Source organism: Pteronotus mesoamericanus, unplaced genomic scaffold (assembly GCF_021234165.1).
Source record: "Pteronotus mesoamericanus isolate MK-2021 breed Mesoamerican mustached bat unplaced genomic scaffold, CSHL_Meso_final contig_20, whole genome shotgun sequence".
Lineage (NCBI taxonomy): Eukaryota > Metazoa > Chordata > Mammalia > Chiroptera > Mormoopidae > Pteronotus > Pteronotus mesoamericanus.
The window spans coordinates 80,377,107-80,389,663 of NW_026555085.1; the positions used below are offsets into that span (position 1 = coordinate 80,377,107).

The 12,557-nt window shown below is 34.4% G+C and overlaps 1 protein-coding gene across 7 annotated transcripts in view; it reads left to right on the forward strand.

Moving 5' to 3' along the window:
- Positions 1 to 12,557, forward strand: part of AKAP7 (A-kinase anchoring protein 7) — a 108,238-nt gene that overhangs the window by 10,534 nt on the left and 85,147 nt on the right. For all 7 annotated transcript variants that reach the window (XR_008528775.1, XM_054569963.1, XM_054569964.1 and 4 more), the window contains one exon: positions 7,444 to 7,583. Coding sequence is in view for 6 of the 7 variants with exons in the window: in XM_054569963.1 (XP_054425938.1) it covers positions 7,444 to 7,583 (140 nt within the window). In the remaining variant the exon portion in view is untranslated. The remainder of the gene's footprint in view (positions 1 to 7,443; positions 7,584 to 12,557) is intronic.

The window sequence follows — 12,557 nt, forward strand, 5'->3', positions numbered from 1 at the left end:
CATACATGCGGTAGAACCACTCATGGGATCCCTGATATAAAGACATAGTCTTATTTGTGGAAAAAAGTTTTATTAATAAATATGTGTGTCACAGTGTCTTTTAAATAGTAAAAATATTGGGAAAAATGCAAATGTCCAAGCTTATGGAATGGTTGAATAAGCTGTACGAGTGCCTTAAATTATATATTATGCAATTATATATTATGAAAATGATATTTCTAAAAAGTATGCTAAGGGAACATTTCCTATATTTCCTGCAAAGTGAAAAAGTAGGGGGAAAATGTATATACTCTTTATACTTGTTTATAATCGTGTAAACACTTTTGTCACCAAAATTCATAATGATTATATTAAGAGGTTTATGAGCAAATTTTTTGTTCCTTTCTCTAATCTTCAAATTTTATTAATTTTCTTGATTTTTTTAATGAAATAGCACAATTAAACATTTTAATTGTGGTTAAAAACTTACTTTTAAAGATATAAGCCTCATTGACTCAATCATTGGAGAGCCGTATAAACTCCTTCCTCTTTGATGTTGTTGTCCTTAAGGTGGCGCTAGTAGGGGTAAACTGCTAAAGGTGAGGGCAGTGGGGCTAAACGGTCAGGGTTCAAAATTTGCTGCCACACTTTCTTATCGTGTACTTTAGTCAAGTGTCAAGACTCAACTTCATTATCTGTAAAATTGTCATAATGACTGTAGTTACTGAATTTTGGGGAGGATTCAACTCATTAATGTATGTAAAGTTCTTAGAATAGTGTGTGCTACAGAACTAGGTTCTGTAAATTAAAAAAAAATTTTTTTTTATCCTCACCTGAGGACATTTTTTTGATCCTTTTCTTAGAGAGAGGGGAAGGTAGGGGAGGGGGGTGAGAGGGGAGGGGAGAGAGAGAGAGAGAAACATTAATGTGAAAGAGAAATATCAATTTGCTGCCTTCTCATACATGCTCCAACTGGAGACTGAACCTGCAACCTAGGTATGTGCCCTGACTGGGAATCAAACCTGTGACCTTTCAGTGTACAGGATGACACTCCCACCAGCTGAGCCACACCAGCCAGGACAGTTATATACATTTTTATTAATTTAGTCACACCAAAATTTTTTGCCTAAATATATTTGCCAGATTAAATATTTTAAAAAATTTACCCCTTGAACACTATTTTATGAGAGTATCGAGTGCTTCCAGCACAATGGTAAATGCTGTATATTTTCTTACTTAATCCTCACAGAAAGAGTTGAGGGGAGTAAAATTACTTTTTTTAGTGAATTGCAAAAGATTTTCAGCTAGTAAGAGGGAATAATACTATCAACTACAGAATGTAATATACTAATTCACATAATTAAGGAGTTTTAAGAATAGTTACTTCAAAGACTTTGCTTCAGTAATAACAAGAAAAAAAACATCAAAACAAAATTTAGTTTATTCTCAGCCTTTTTGGCCAAGAGCAAGTGGAAGAATAATCAACCACCAATAAAATGTGGACTACTTAATTAAATTAATTTTTTCCATAATGCATTCCCTTGTAATTTTTTGAGAGAATACATAATACTTTAAGAAAACTTAATTACATAAAATGACAGGTAGTGCTTTAGGTAAAAAAACAAAAAACAAATGCATGGATCAGAGAGTTAGAGCCTTTGTCAACAATACCAGATTCATGAGAGCATATTAACTGGCTACTGAAGTCATTATGAAAATTAAGAAGTATAATACATTTATGAGGTAGGTCTAAAAGCTCTGTGTAACTCCATATTTTTTCTAAACAAGAAAGTTACTCTAAATAAGCTAGTGAAAGACCAGGGCACATGGCCAGAGCTTTCTACAGTCACTGATCTTTAATGTTAAACTAGATATTACATGACTAGTTTGTTCATTACTTTTTCACAGGAACTAAATAAAAAGAATAATAGCAAATTGAATATTGGAACTTAGATTATGATTTCAAAGTTATAAATAAAATGAAGTTCAGTAAGGAAAAATGGGATTTTATATTCTTGGCCTTACAAATAAACTTTACAAATAAAAGACAAGATGTGCAAACAGGAAAAAACATACTGGATGTGGTAGGTAATGGCTGAACATAAAGCAGCAGGATTAACTGAATTAAAAATATGTATATATAAACAAGGTTAAGTAAAACTACTATAGCAATAAATATTCATAGGATTTAGCTTCTTTTTTACCCAGCTGGCATCAGATAATTTAAATTTTGCCCTGCCTGTGATGTCTACCAAAATAAAATTTAGATAATCCAGTACAGAGGAAAGTTGAATAGTTAGTGGTAAGATTAGAAAAAGCTAAGGGAAGTCAGAGAAACCTTGGACTACTTTATTTTTACCAAGAGATTGTATTCTGAATTGGGGTTTTACACTGTGTCATCCTCCTGATACCAGAATTGCTAGTATAACTAACAATGTTACTTTCAGAGATTATGATTTTTTCCTCTCTGGATGTTGCAAAATGGACTTATGAATATTTGAAATGGCAAAGAGAGTTGCTACACACTGGAGGATGGTTTAATTTTAAATAAATAAGGTATAAAACAACTTAAAATGCTGAAATCTTCAGTGGTCTTTTAAATACTGTATTATTAAGTCTGTTTCCCTTCTTAGTATTGTTCATATTGAGTTAAATATAGCAAAAGTGATTCTGTATCTTATAGTCATAGTAACGAATAAATACATTTTAATTTCTACCCAATGCACATGTGTATGCAAAAAACTCAAATTTCATGAAGCAATACTTAAACTTACTGCAAACAATGTACTGTCTGTGCTAATTCTATTCCATTCAATTTCTTTTCATTCCATTCCAGGTTTTAAAAAGTGCTTTTTTATTATTTTCTAAGATAATTTCATAATTCATAAGTAGGTTGATACTTGCAGTTTTAAAAAAGAAAGAAGAGACTATAGGTTTAGGATTCTCTTTCTGCTATGTTAATATTAGTTTGGATACCGTTCTTTATTTAATTTCACCACCAAATGTCCAAAATGGTACAGTCATTAACAGTTAGTACCTTTATCACATGTGGATCGCAGAAGCTAGAATTAACCCTAGATAGAGATTATCTGTCCCTTACCTGCCCCTGGGTTGTGTGTGTGAGTTTAAATTTTGCTATAGAAACTTTCAAGCATATTCAAAACTAGAATATTATAATGAGCCTCATATAGTCATTACTTCTTTCTCACTGGGTTATTTTGAAGTAAATTGCAGATACATAATTTTTATCTGTAAAAACTATAGTGTTCATCTTTAAAAGATACAGAATCTCAAAAAAATTATATCTAAAACATTTTTACCACACTAAAAATAACAGTAATTCCTAATGTCATCAAATATCCTGTCAGTCTTCCGATTTCTCTGTCATAATTTTTTAAATGATTAATAGAAAATTTATTTAAACAATAATATATATAGTCGTCATTGCTAGACTTTACATGAGATGTTAAACGTTCAATTCAGTTTTCCTTCTGGGATAAGGTTTTGTTTATCTTATCAATTTTAAAAACATAATACTGGTCTTGGGAGTGAGTCTGAAATTGGAACAGACATTTGCTGGTCTTGTGTAGGTCCAACGAGTCAAAGCAGGATCTTCCAGGGGCCCTTGGCGGCCCGGGTCGTTGTACTGAGGCAGGTACTCCCTTTTAAGCCAAGATCTTATGGCCAACTGCACGGCTTGCGCCTTCTAGGTTTATGGAGATAATGCCTGTTCACTTGGGTTGAGGGTAGAGGGCAAGGTAGCCAGGTCCAACAGCTTGTGCTCAGGAACGACATCTTGGGAACCTGGTGCACAACTGCTCTATCGTAATTTTTTAAAAACTGGTATGAATTAGGAACCAAAGTTTATATGTTGTATTTTTGATTGATGAATCTCTTTCATCCCTTTTCATTCATTGATCTGTTTTTTGGTTGTTTTTTTTTTTGGTGTGTGTATGTGAGCGCGTGTGTTTATTTTTGAAGAAATCAGGTTGTATAGAAGTACCCTATTATGGTCATCAACTTATTCTTCTGTCCTTTATATTCCAAGGAAACTTGTAGTTCTATTAGGAGGCTTGATTAAGTTTTGTAATATTGACAACAATGCTGCAAAAATGTTTTGAATTCCCTACTGTGTGACATCAGGAGACACAAATGTTTGGTGGTCTTGCCTTTTTGTGATGTTAGGATTGACAGTGGCTTTCCATTGTGTCATCTGATGTGTTCATTATGAAAGTTCCCATCAGCTTTCTATCTAATGGATTATTCGTTGATGAACTTTGGGTTGATCCATTGCTCTATTATTTCAAAATGGTGATTTATATTTTAATTCTATCTTTTGCATTCATTAGCAGAAAATTTCAATAAGGAAGTTATTGAACTTCCTCAGTTAACTCTGATTTCCTCTAGGACTATTTGATCATAAGGAAAGAGAGGATAAATGTGTGATTATTTTCTCCTGTCATCAGATTTTTAGAATAACAGTTCTTTAGACTCCTCCAAAGATGACCTGCTAAGTTTTTGGTTTTAAGTTTTTGCTTATAATTCTGAACTGATGGATTTAAACTTATTTGATGTACTTTACATCACTGAAGTTATTATTCTATCTGCTGCTCAAATTGTCCCATCTGTGGCCAATGGGGAGACTTTCAAATTGGCTCATGGTCTCCAGAGTCTGAATTTCCAGGCTCCTTTGGTACATTTTGTGCCCCAGTCCTCGAATCAGCTACATCTCTAAGGATTGGCCAGACTTTTAAAGATAAAGAAATGCAGTGCCTTGATGGGAAGATGCTGTTGGAAGCCTAGTTTTTGGGGTCAGGACCTTTTTACTACCCGGTGCTGCCTCTGCAGGTTTGAAACAGACATACTTGTTGCCTTGCCAGCAGCCTTTCCCTTTCCATTCTGTAGGTTGCATTTTCCCGAGGCATAGGTCGGTAGCTGCCGTATACTCACTGTCCAAGCCTCCTGTGTCCTTATTTGGACAATGAGGTATAAGGGGAAAGGTGCAGGTAACCTATTTAGAATTGGTTTGTAATTGTACTTAAAAAAAATGTGTTTTGTGTTTGAAATTTTTTCAATATTTAGTTTTTAAAAAACTGTTCAACACTGCTTTTCATTTTCCAAGTGGTCTGGATGATGAAAAACAATGGATAGTTTATAAATCATCTCAATTTCTTTTTGTAGTCTCTTAAATGATCTTAGGAGATACAGATTTATCTCCCTCATTGTGTTTAGTTCTGGGAATATATAATAGTTATAATAACTAATAATAATCTTATTTTGTACCAGGGAGTAGTCTAAGAGCTTTCACGTATTAATTCACTTAATCCTCACAATGACCCCATTATTACTATCTTCAAATTACAGGGTAGGAAACTGAAGTAAAGAGAGTTCATGTGATTTATCTAAGATCACACTAATAAATGGGGGAGCCAGGATTCTCTCCCAGACACTCTGCTTCCAGACAATATTAAGATTGGTTTTCATTTTCAGACTACCAACTTCCTAGGAGAGATGGAGTTGGGTTAGAAATGTATTGAGGAGCAGATTAATAATATATGTGGTTCCTCATTAGCATATTATGTGGCCTGTGTTTAAAATTAGTATATTTAGTTTATGTTACTCCAGTCAGATACGGGACCTTTTCTTAGATATCTAGAATTATATGTAGCTCATCAACATATTGATTTAATTTTCCATGTTAAAAATTGCATGGGAAGTAAAACCCAGTGGCATCATATGAGGCAGTTTAAATCATGCTCATAATATAGATGAAATGTTGCAAAGTATTTCTTAGCAACAGAATTTTTAAAGTTTTGACAGGCTCACATGTGTAAAAGGCGCTAATAATAATTTATATTTCAAATACGTGTTCTCTGTTTACGCACATTAATTTTTTAACCACATTTTAATCACGAGGCCTATTGTTGAGAAATACATCATTTTAACCACATTGATTGTTCAGAAATGTAGTAGTGAAATGGCTATACAAACATGCCAGGAAATTTTGTCTCAGTTTACAATGATACAGTCAGACTTGTTACCCATGCCACCTTGCTCTTATTTAAACAAACCCTTAGTTTAAAAAATTTAAGCATACTGTATTTTTCTTAGAAGTTAGCATTAAAATACTATTTGTGACATTCATTTAAAATTGTTTACTACTATTCTTTCAAAGAAGAGCAGAACAAGGACAATTACTTATCTCTGGTGTTGTGTGTAATAATAAGTACTTAGGCAGAACTGAAATAGAGTTGTTTGGCCCAGCAGAAAGTATACTAGGAGAGTTGTGGTTTAGATACCAGACTTGACTCTGTGCTTATTGAGCAGTTTTTAAAAGTTTTTCTGCTCTCCTGTTTCATCAGATATAAAATAAGATACTTAGTAAGGTCAGGGTTGCGAAGGCACACAGGCATTATTCTGTTGCTTTAGTCCCTTCTCAAGGAATTGGGTGCAGGTGGTCACTGTGGTCGATTAGAACTCATCCAAAGATGAAACCAACCTACGAGACTAAATGTAAGGTAAGTTGGTTCCTCCCACCCACCCCTTTTCAAAATCATACTTGAGAAAACGTATTTGTATTTTTACAAAGTCTCTATGAGGTATTCTATTTTGAAACAGCTACTGTTCAAGAAGACACAGCCTGAAGACTCAATTAATGGTGCTTTTGTATGCATATGGATGCTCCCTGATAGGTTCTGAAGGAGACAATTTCACACTGACTTGGGGCATAGCTTCATCATTAGAATTGTTGGGTGTTATAAATGAGTCTTCAGAAGATGACTTTACAAGGAAGTGTGCTAAGTGCTTCTCAAGTTATCTACGGTCAAGGGCCAGTTTTGTTGTTGTTTTTTAATTACTCATTTGTTGTCAACTGATACTTTTGTAAAAAACAATAAAAAAGAATTAGAAAAATGCTTTAAAAATGACCGACACAGTAGAAACCAAAATTCAATAGACAAAATTACTTTACCTAATTGCTATAAAAGTTTCTAAAACAGTCTTTTGATTTTCACAAGAAACAGTCTGTGGTGTGACATTGGCTACAAACCAGATTTTGCGTGGCATTGTTGCATGTGGTTATATTGTAGGAGTCACAAATATACATAAACAGGATGGACAAGAAAATACTGTTTCCTAGTATCGTGAAAATTGTGGCATGGGAGTGAGAATGGGGTAGCACTGGCTACCAGCTTTGTAAAAGTGTTACTGGAACACAGCTGTACATATTCATCTGTGATTCGTCTACAACAGACTTGGGTAGTTATAACTGAGACCATGGAATATGCAAAGCCTAAAACATTTACTATGAGGTCCTTTGTGGAAGAGTTTGCCAACTCCTGCTTTGGATTTGAAAATGACAATTATGAATGATTGCTACTTCATAGTGCTTGTTTCCTTTTTTTGGACTATATTATCTTTGTTTTAATGCGTCAGATATATTATTCTTTGATTTTTTTCTTCTAGTCACTGATGTACCTCAAATAGATTTGGAGAAAGGCAAAGAAGATGAATGGATCAGTAAAGATCAAATAAAGAAGAGGAAAAAAAAGCACAAAGACTATCAACCCAACTATTTCCTATCCATTCCGATCACCAACAAAGAGGTACTTTTTTTTTTATAAAACAACAACAATTTTTACTATAAAGTTTTAAATTATTTTTAAAGTACACTAAATACTTACTTGTAAGCCCATTTGATCTCAGCTTTTAAGAGTCTTTCTTGGCATTTTAACTGGGCCATACAGGGACTATTCCTATTTAAATGGTATATGTTTAAAAAATAATTTTGAAAAATATTATTTAAACAATTATATTTAGATAATTTTGCAAAAGCCACTTGATAAAGTATTGCCAGATGGCATATCAAGTTCCTTTCCAAGCTTTTGTTCATCCTAACAGGAAACTTTCAGAAGCTGAGAACAGTGACAAGATAGTAAAAGAGGATTCTGAAATCTTTGCTGGGAAGGTAAACTGGGATTCCTTGCTGCTTAGTCCTGTTTATAGTAATGATGATTACAACATGGTTTCCTTAAAAATTACTCATTGTCGTACTTCTTAATATTACATGACAGACTTGGTAGAAATCCACTAAAAATCTGAAAACCTGATATGAATAATAGGAAATTAGATCAACCAATTAGCCCACACGAAGAAATCTTTTTACGTGTCTGAGAAAGAAAACTACAGTAGCTACTTAAAACTGCTACAGCAGTGAAGTAGGAAATGAGATGCCTTACAACAGAATGCCTCACTTGGAAGACTACTTTTACATCTTGGCCCAATTTAAGAGGCAGATTTGAATTTCTGTTTGATTGTGGATTATAATGTCTTTTACTAGGCACACTTTCAGTTTGCTTCTCCCCTTATTTAACTAAAATATTTCTAGGGCATGCTAATGAATTTTTAAAAATCAAATCAAACAAAATTGAAATAAAAATATCAAAAGAAAAAAAATCTGTTGGGGCATTCTAGGAAATACTTAGTCTATGTGATAAGGTTTAGCCAGGGAGAGAAGACAAATAAAAAGAGATATTGTATTCCTAACAAGACCCAATTTTAGAATCACATTCTAATTTTACTATTGCATACTGGAGAGTTAACAGTTAAATAGTTCTTAAAAGTATTTAGTTTAATGTAACCAAAATATTATATTATTTTAAAATAGTTGTGAGTTATTTGGAAAGATTTTCTTTACAATAAAGAGCTGTGTGTACACATGCACATAGGAGAGAGCAGGAACTCAAAGGTCGTACTGCTTAGCCAAACAGCCAGAAGCCAGGTCCTAAAGAAACTGGATATGAAATAGAAGTGCCTTCCCCAAGGACATGTGATTGATTATTGGAAGAGACCCCAGTTTCCTCATTTTCATTTGTTGCTTAAAGAGGCTTCCACTACAGAGCCTATCAGTATAGAAGTTGTTAAAACTTCTACAAATTGCTTTCATTAGGCCCTTCATTTTCCCTTTTTCTTCACCCCTCCACTGTTGGTTTTCATGGTGGGCTGAACAGGAGCTCTGCACCACCCTTCACGCCTGTTCCAGGGTGGCGGCAGGAAGGAGATGGGAGACCTGGCTGCAAGTCTTAGTTCTCACGGAGCAGCCTTTGTTTCTGCTTCACAGCTTCTGGGATGTTGTGTAGAAAGTGGCACTAGTACAAGCTTTGGAGTCGGACAGACCTAGTTCGAATACCAGCTGGGTCACAAACTCTTCTGTGGATGTAGGTCAGGTTCCTGAATTTCTGTAGTTTCAGTTTCTTCAGGTGTAAAATGGAGGTGATAATGATTGTTTTCTAAACCCAGATTTGGACATGTCGCCTCCCTGCCTATGAATGTCAGTATTTTCTCAATGACAGCAGGACAAAGTCTTTGACACATCTCATAAGGTTCCACATCATCTGACCTCCCCTGCAGCCCTCTTCCTTCTGCTTGAGGCCCCTCTGGCCTCCGTGGTCTTGCCAAGTTCCCTGTGCCTCAGGGAAAGCCTTCTCTGGCTGGGCGTTTTCTTTCTCTCTGGGTTTTGTGATTGCCAAAATCTCAGCTCAAGCCTCTCAGCGATGACCTCGCTGAGTAGGTCAATCTTCCCCTCCCCGCAAAAGACTTTCACAGCTTTCATTTTGTCATTTGTCATCCTTGCAGTTTGACACTTTATCAGTTGTCCTCACAAAGTTTTCCAGCTCATTCTCAGTACCTAGAACAGTGCTTGCCCAAGAGTAAACACAAAATAATGTCATTTCAGGGACAAAAGATTTGTTTTTGGCATACTAAGTTACAACCAGAACATTACAAATAATAAATATGATGTTGCAAATGTTGGTTTTATAATATAGGTTCAACAGTAATTTATCTTCAAGGGGCTAGGATAACTTGTAATCGTGGGGAATACAGTTTTCAAGTGACCTGGAAACCAAATAATTCAGTGTTTCCCTCTCAAGGGACTTATTTGTAGGTAACAGGAAGCTTACATATAAGTATGGGGTTGAAAGGTAAGAAAGGGGCTTCAGAGATACATTTTTATATCTTTTGTATGAGCAATTTTTTTGTTTTCAAGTATCTAATGTTAATTTTCTTTTTAAACTATTACTGGAGCTTTTGTGGGAAGGCCTGGGAAAAGAAGCAGCATTTATAACATTGTTTCAATGGGAGACTGTATTCCAAATTCCAATTAAGTGACCTGCAAACAAGCTTTTGGAAGCTAGCACATTCACAATGAGTTGCTCTACTTTTGGTCTCTACTTGTTGGCATCTAGTTTTAAAGAAAAAAGTTTTCAGACTCACATGGATCTTTGATTTTTAAACATATTCTTAGACATTTTGAAATCTTTATTAATGGAAAGTCATGATTTCATATTTGTTAAAAATGGAATTGGAAAATGAATTGGAATAGCATAAAAATACTCTTAATTTCAAGTATATGAAAGTATATGTTTACCTGTAGTCACACATTAGTTTAAATATGAAAATAAAGAAGAAAATTTAATGGAGTTATAATAAATTATCAGTGTTTCAAAACTGGTTAGATTTTATATGCTCTCTTATGCGAAGTAATAATATAAGGTAAATCAACATTAAAAAACATAAGGGAGCAATTGAAGCTGATTGAAATTAGGAGTATAAATTTTTTAGTAAGATAATTTTTTATACTAATGGACAAATATGATTTTGTTTAGAGGTTTTAAAATGTATTTGTTACATTTAATTCTGAATTTCTTCATTTTGTACTGTGAAAATTGCTGGTCTTAGAAAAATGTGAAAGTAGTTTTGTGTCTTCAGTTTCTTTCTGGGAAATGTAATGTGAAAGTATTTAACATCATGTATGTTGAGCACTTGGTAGATAGAGAAAATTCTCCTGTTTGAGGATAATTTTTTACTTTTCTTCAGTTATTACTGTATCATCCAATTTTTCAGTTCTTTTCATGGTTGTTGACAAGCAAGAAAAATGAGAGTATTCAGCTTTGAAGAAAAGTTAGATAGCAAAGTGTTGAAAGTTCAGGTCAAAGACATTGGCTATGTGGTAGAATGTAACATGTACACACTCCCTCATGCACCCTAACTTTAAGACATTTTCTTTAAACTCATATATGTTTTGACTCAATTAGAAAACTTTAAAGATATAAAAATGAATTTTCTCATTGCATTGTTTTCATTCATGTGGATTATGGCTTAGTGGTGAGGTTTAACAGATGGATGTCTGATTTATTTTCTAAACACAAAGAAACTACTCAGTGAATGAAATATTTCAGAAGTTAATAAAGCTTTTTTAAAACTATATGTTATTGATTATGCTATTACAGTTGTCCTGGTTTTTTTCCCCATTGCCCCCGCTCCACCCAGCAACCCTCACCATTGTTCATGTCCATGGGTCATGCGTATAAGTTCTCCGGCTTCTCCATTTTCTATACTGTACTTTACGTCCCCATGGCTATTCTCTAACTACGTATTTGTACTTCTTAATCTCCTCACCTCTTCACCCATTTCCCCACACCCCCTACCTATCTGACAGCCATCAAAATGCTGTCCATATGCATGATTCTGTCTCTGTTCTTGTTTGCTTAGTTTGTTTTTTGATTCTGTTGATGATAGATTTGTATTTATTGCCATTTTATTGTTCATAGTTGTGATCTTCTTTTATTTAAATGAGACCCTTTAACATTTCATATAATAATGATTTGGTGATAATGAACCCCTTTAGTTTTTACTTGTCTGAAAAGCTATTTATCTGCCCTTCAGTTCTAAATGATAATCTTTGCTGGGTAGAACAATCCTGACGGTAGGTCCCTGTTTTTCATGCCAATGAGTATTTCCTGCCAATCCTTTCTAGCATGCAAAGTTCCTTTTGAGAAATCAGCTGACAGTCTTATGGGAACTCCCCCTGTAGGTAACTAACTTCTTTTCTCTGGCTGCTTTTAAGATTCTCCCTTTATCTTTAACCTTTGGCATTTTGATTATTATTATTATGTGTCTTGGAGTGGGCCTCTTTGCATCCATCTTGTTTGGGACTCTCTGTGCTTCCTGAACTTGCATGTCTGTTTCCTTCACCAAATCAGGGAAGTTTTCTTTCATTATTTTTTCAAAAAGATTTCTAATTTCCTGCTCTTTCTCTTCTCCTTCTGTCACCTCTAGGATGTGAATGTTGGAATACTTGAAGTTGTCCCAGAGACTGCTTATACTATCTTCTTTTTGGAGATGGGGGGGATTCTTTCTTCTTGTTGTTGTTCTGATTGGTTGTTTTTTGTTTCCTTATGTTCCATATCATTGATTTGATTCTTGGTTTCATCCACTCTACCATTGTTTCCCTTTAAATTCTTTATTTCAATTAGTGTATGCTTCATTTCTGACTGGACCTTTTTTTTTTGCCATTGAGGTCCTCACTATCACTAATTTCCTTGAACATCCTTATAACCAGTGTTTTGAACTCTGCATTTGATAGATTATTTCCATTTTGTTTGGTTCTTTTTTTTAGAGTTTTGATCTGTCCTTTCATTTGGGCCATGTTTTTGTCTCCTCATTTTGGCAGCCTCCCTGGGTTTCTTTCTACGCATTAGGCAGAGTTGCTTTGACTCTGTGTCCTGGTCATGTAGACT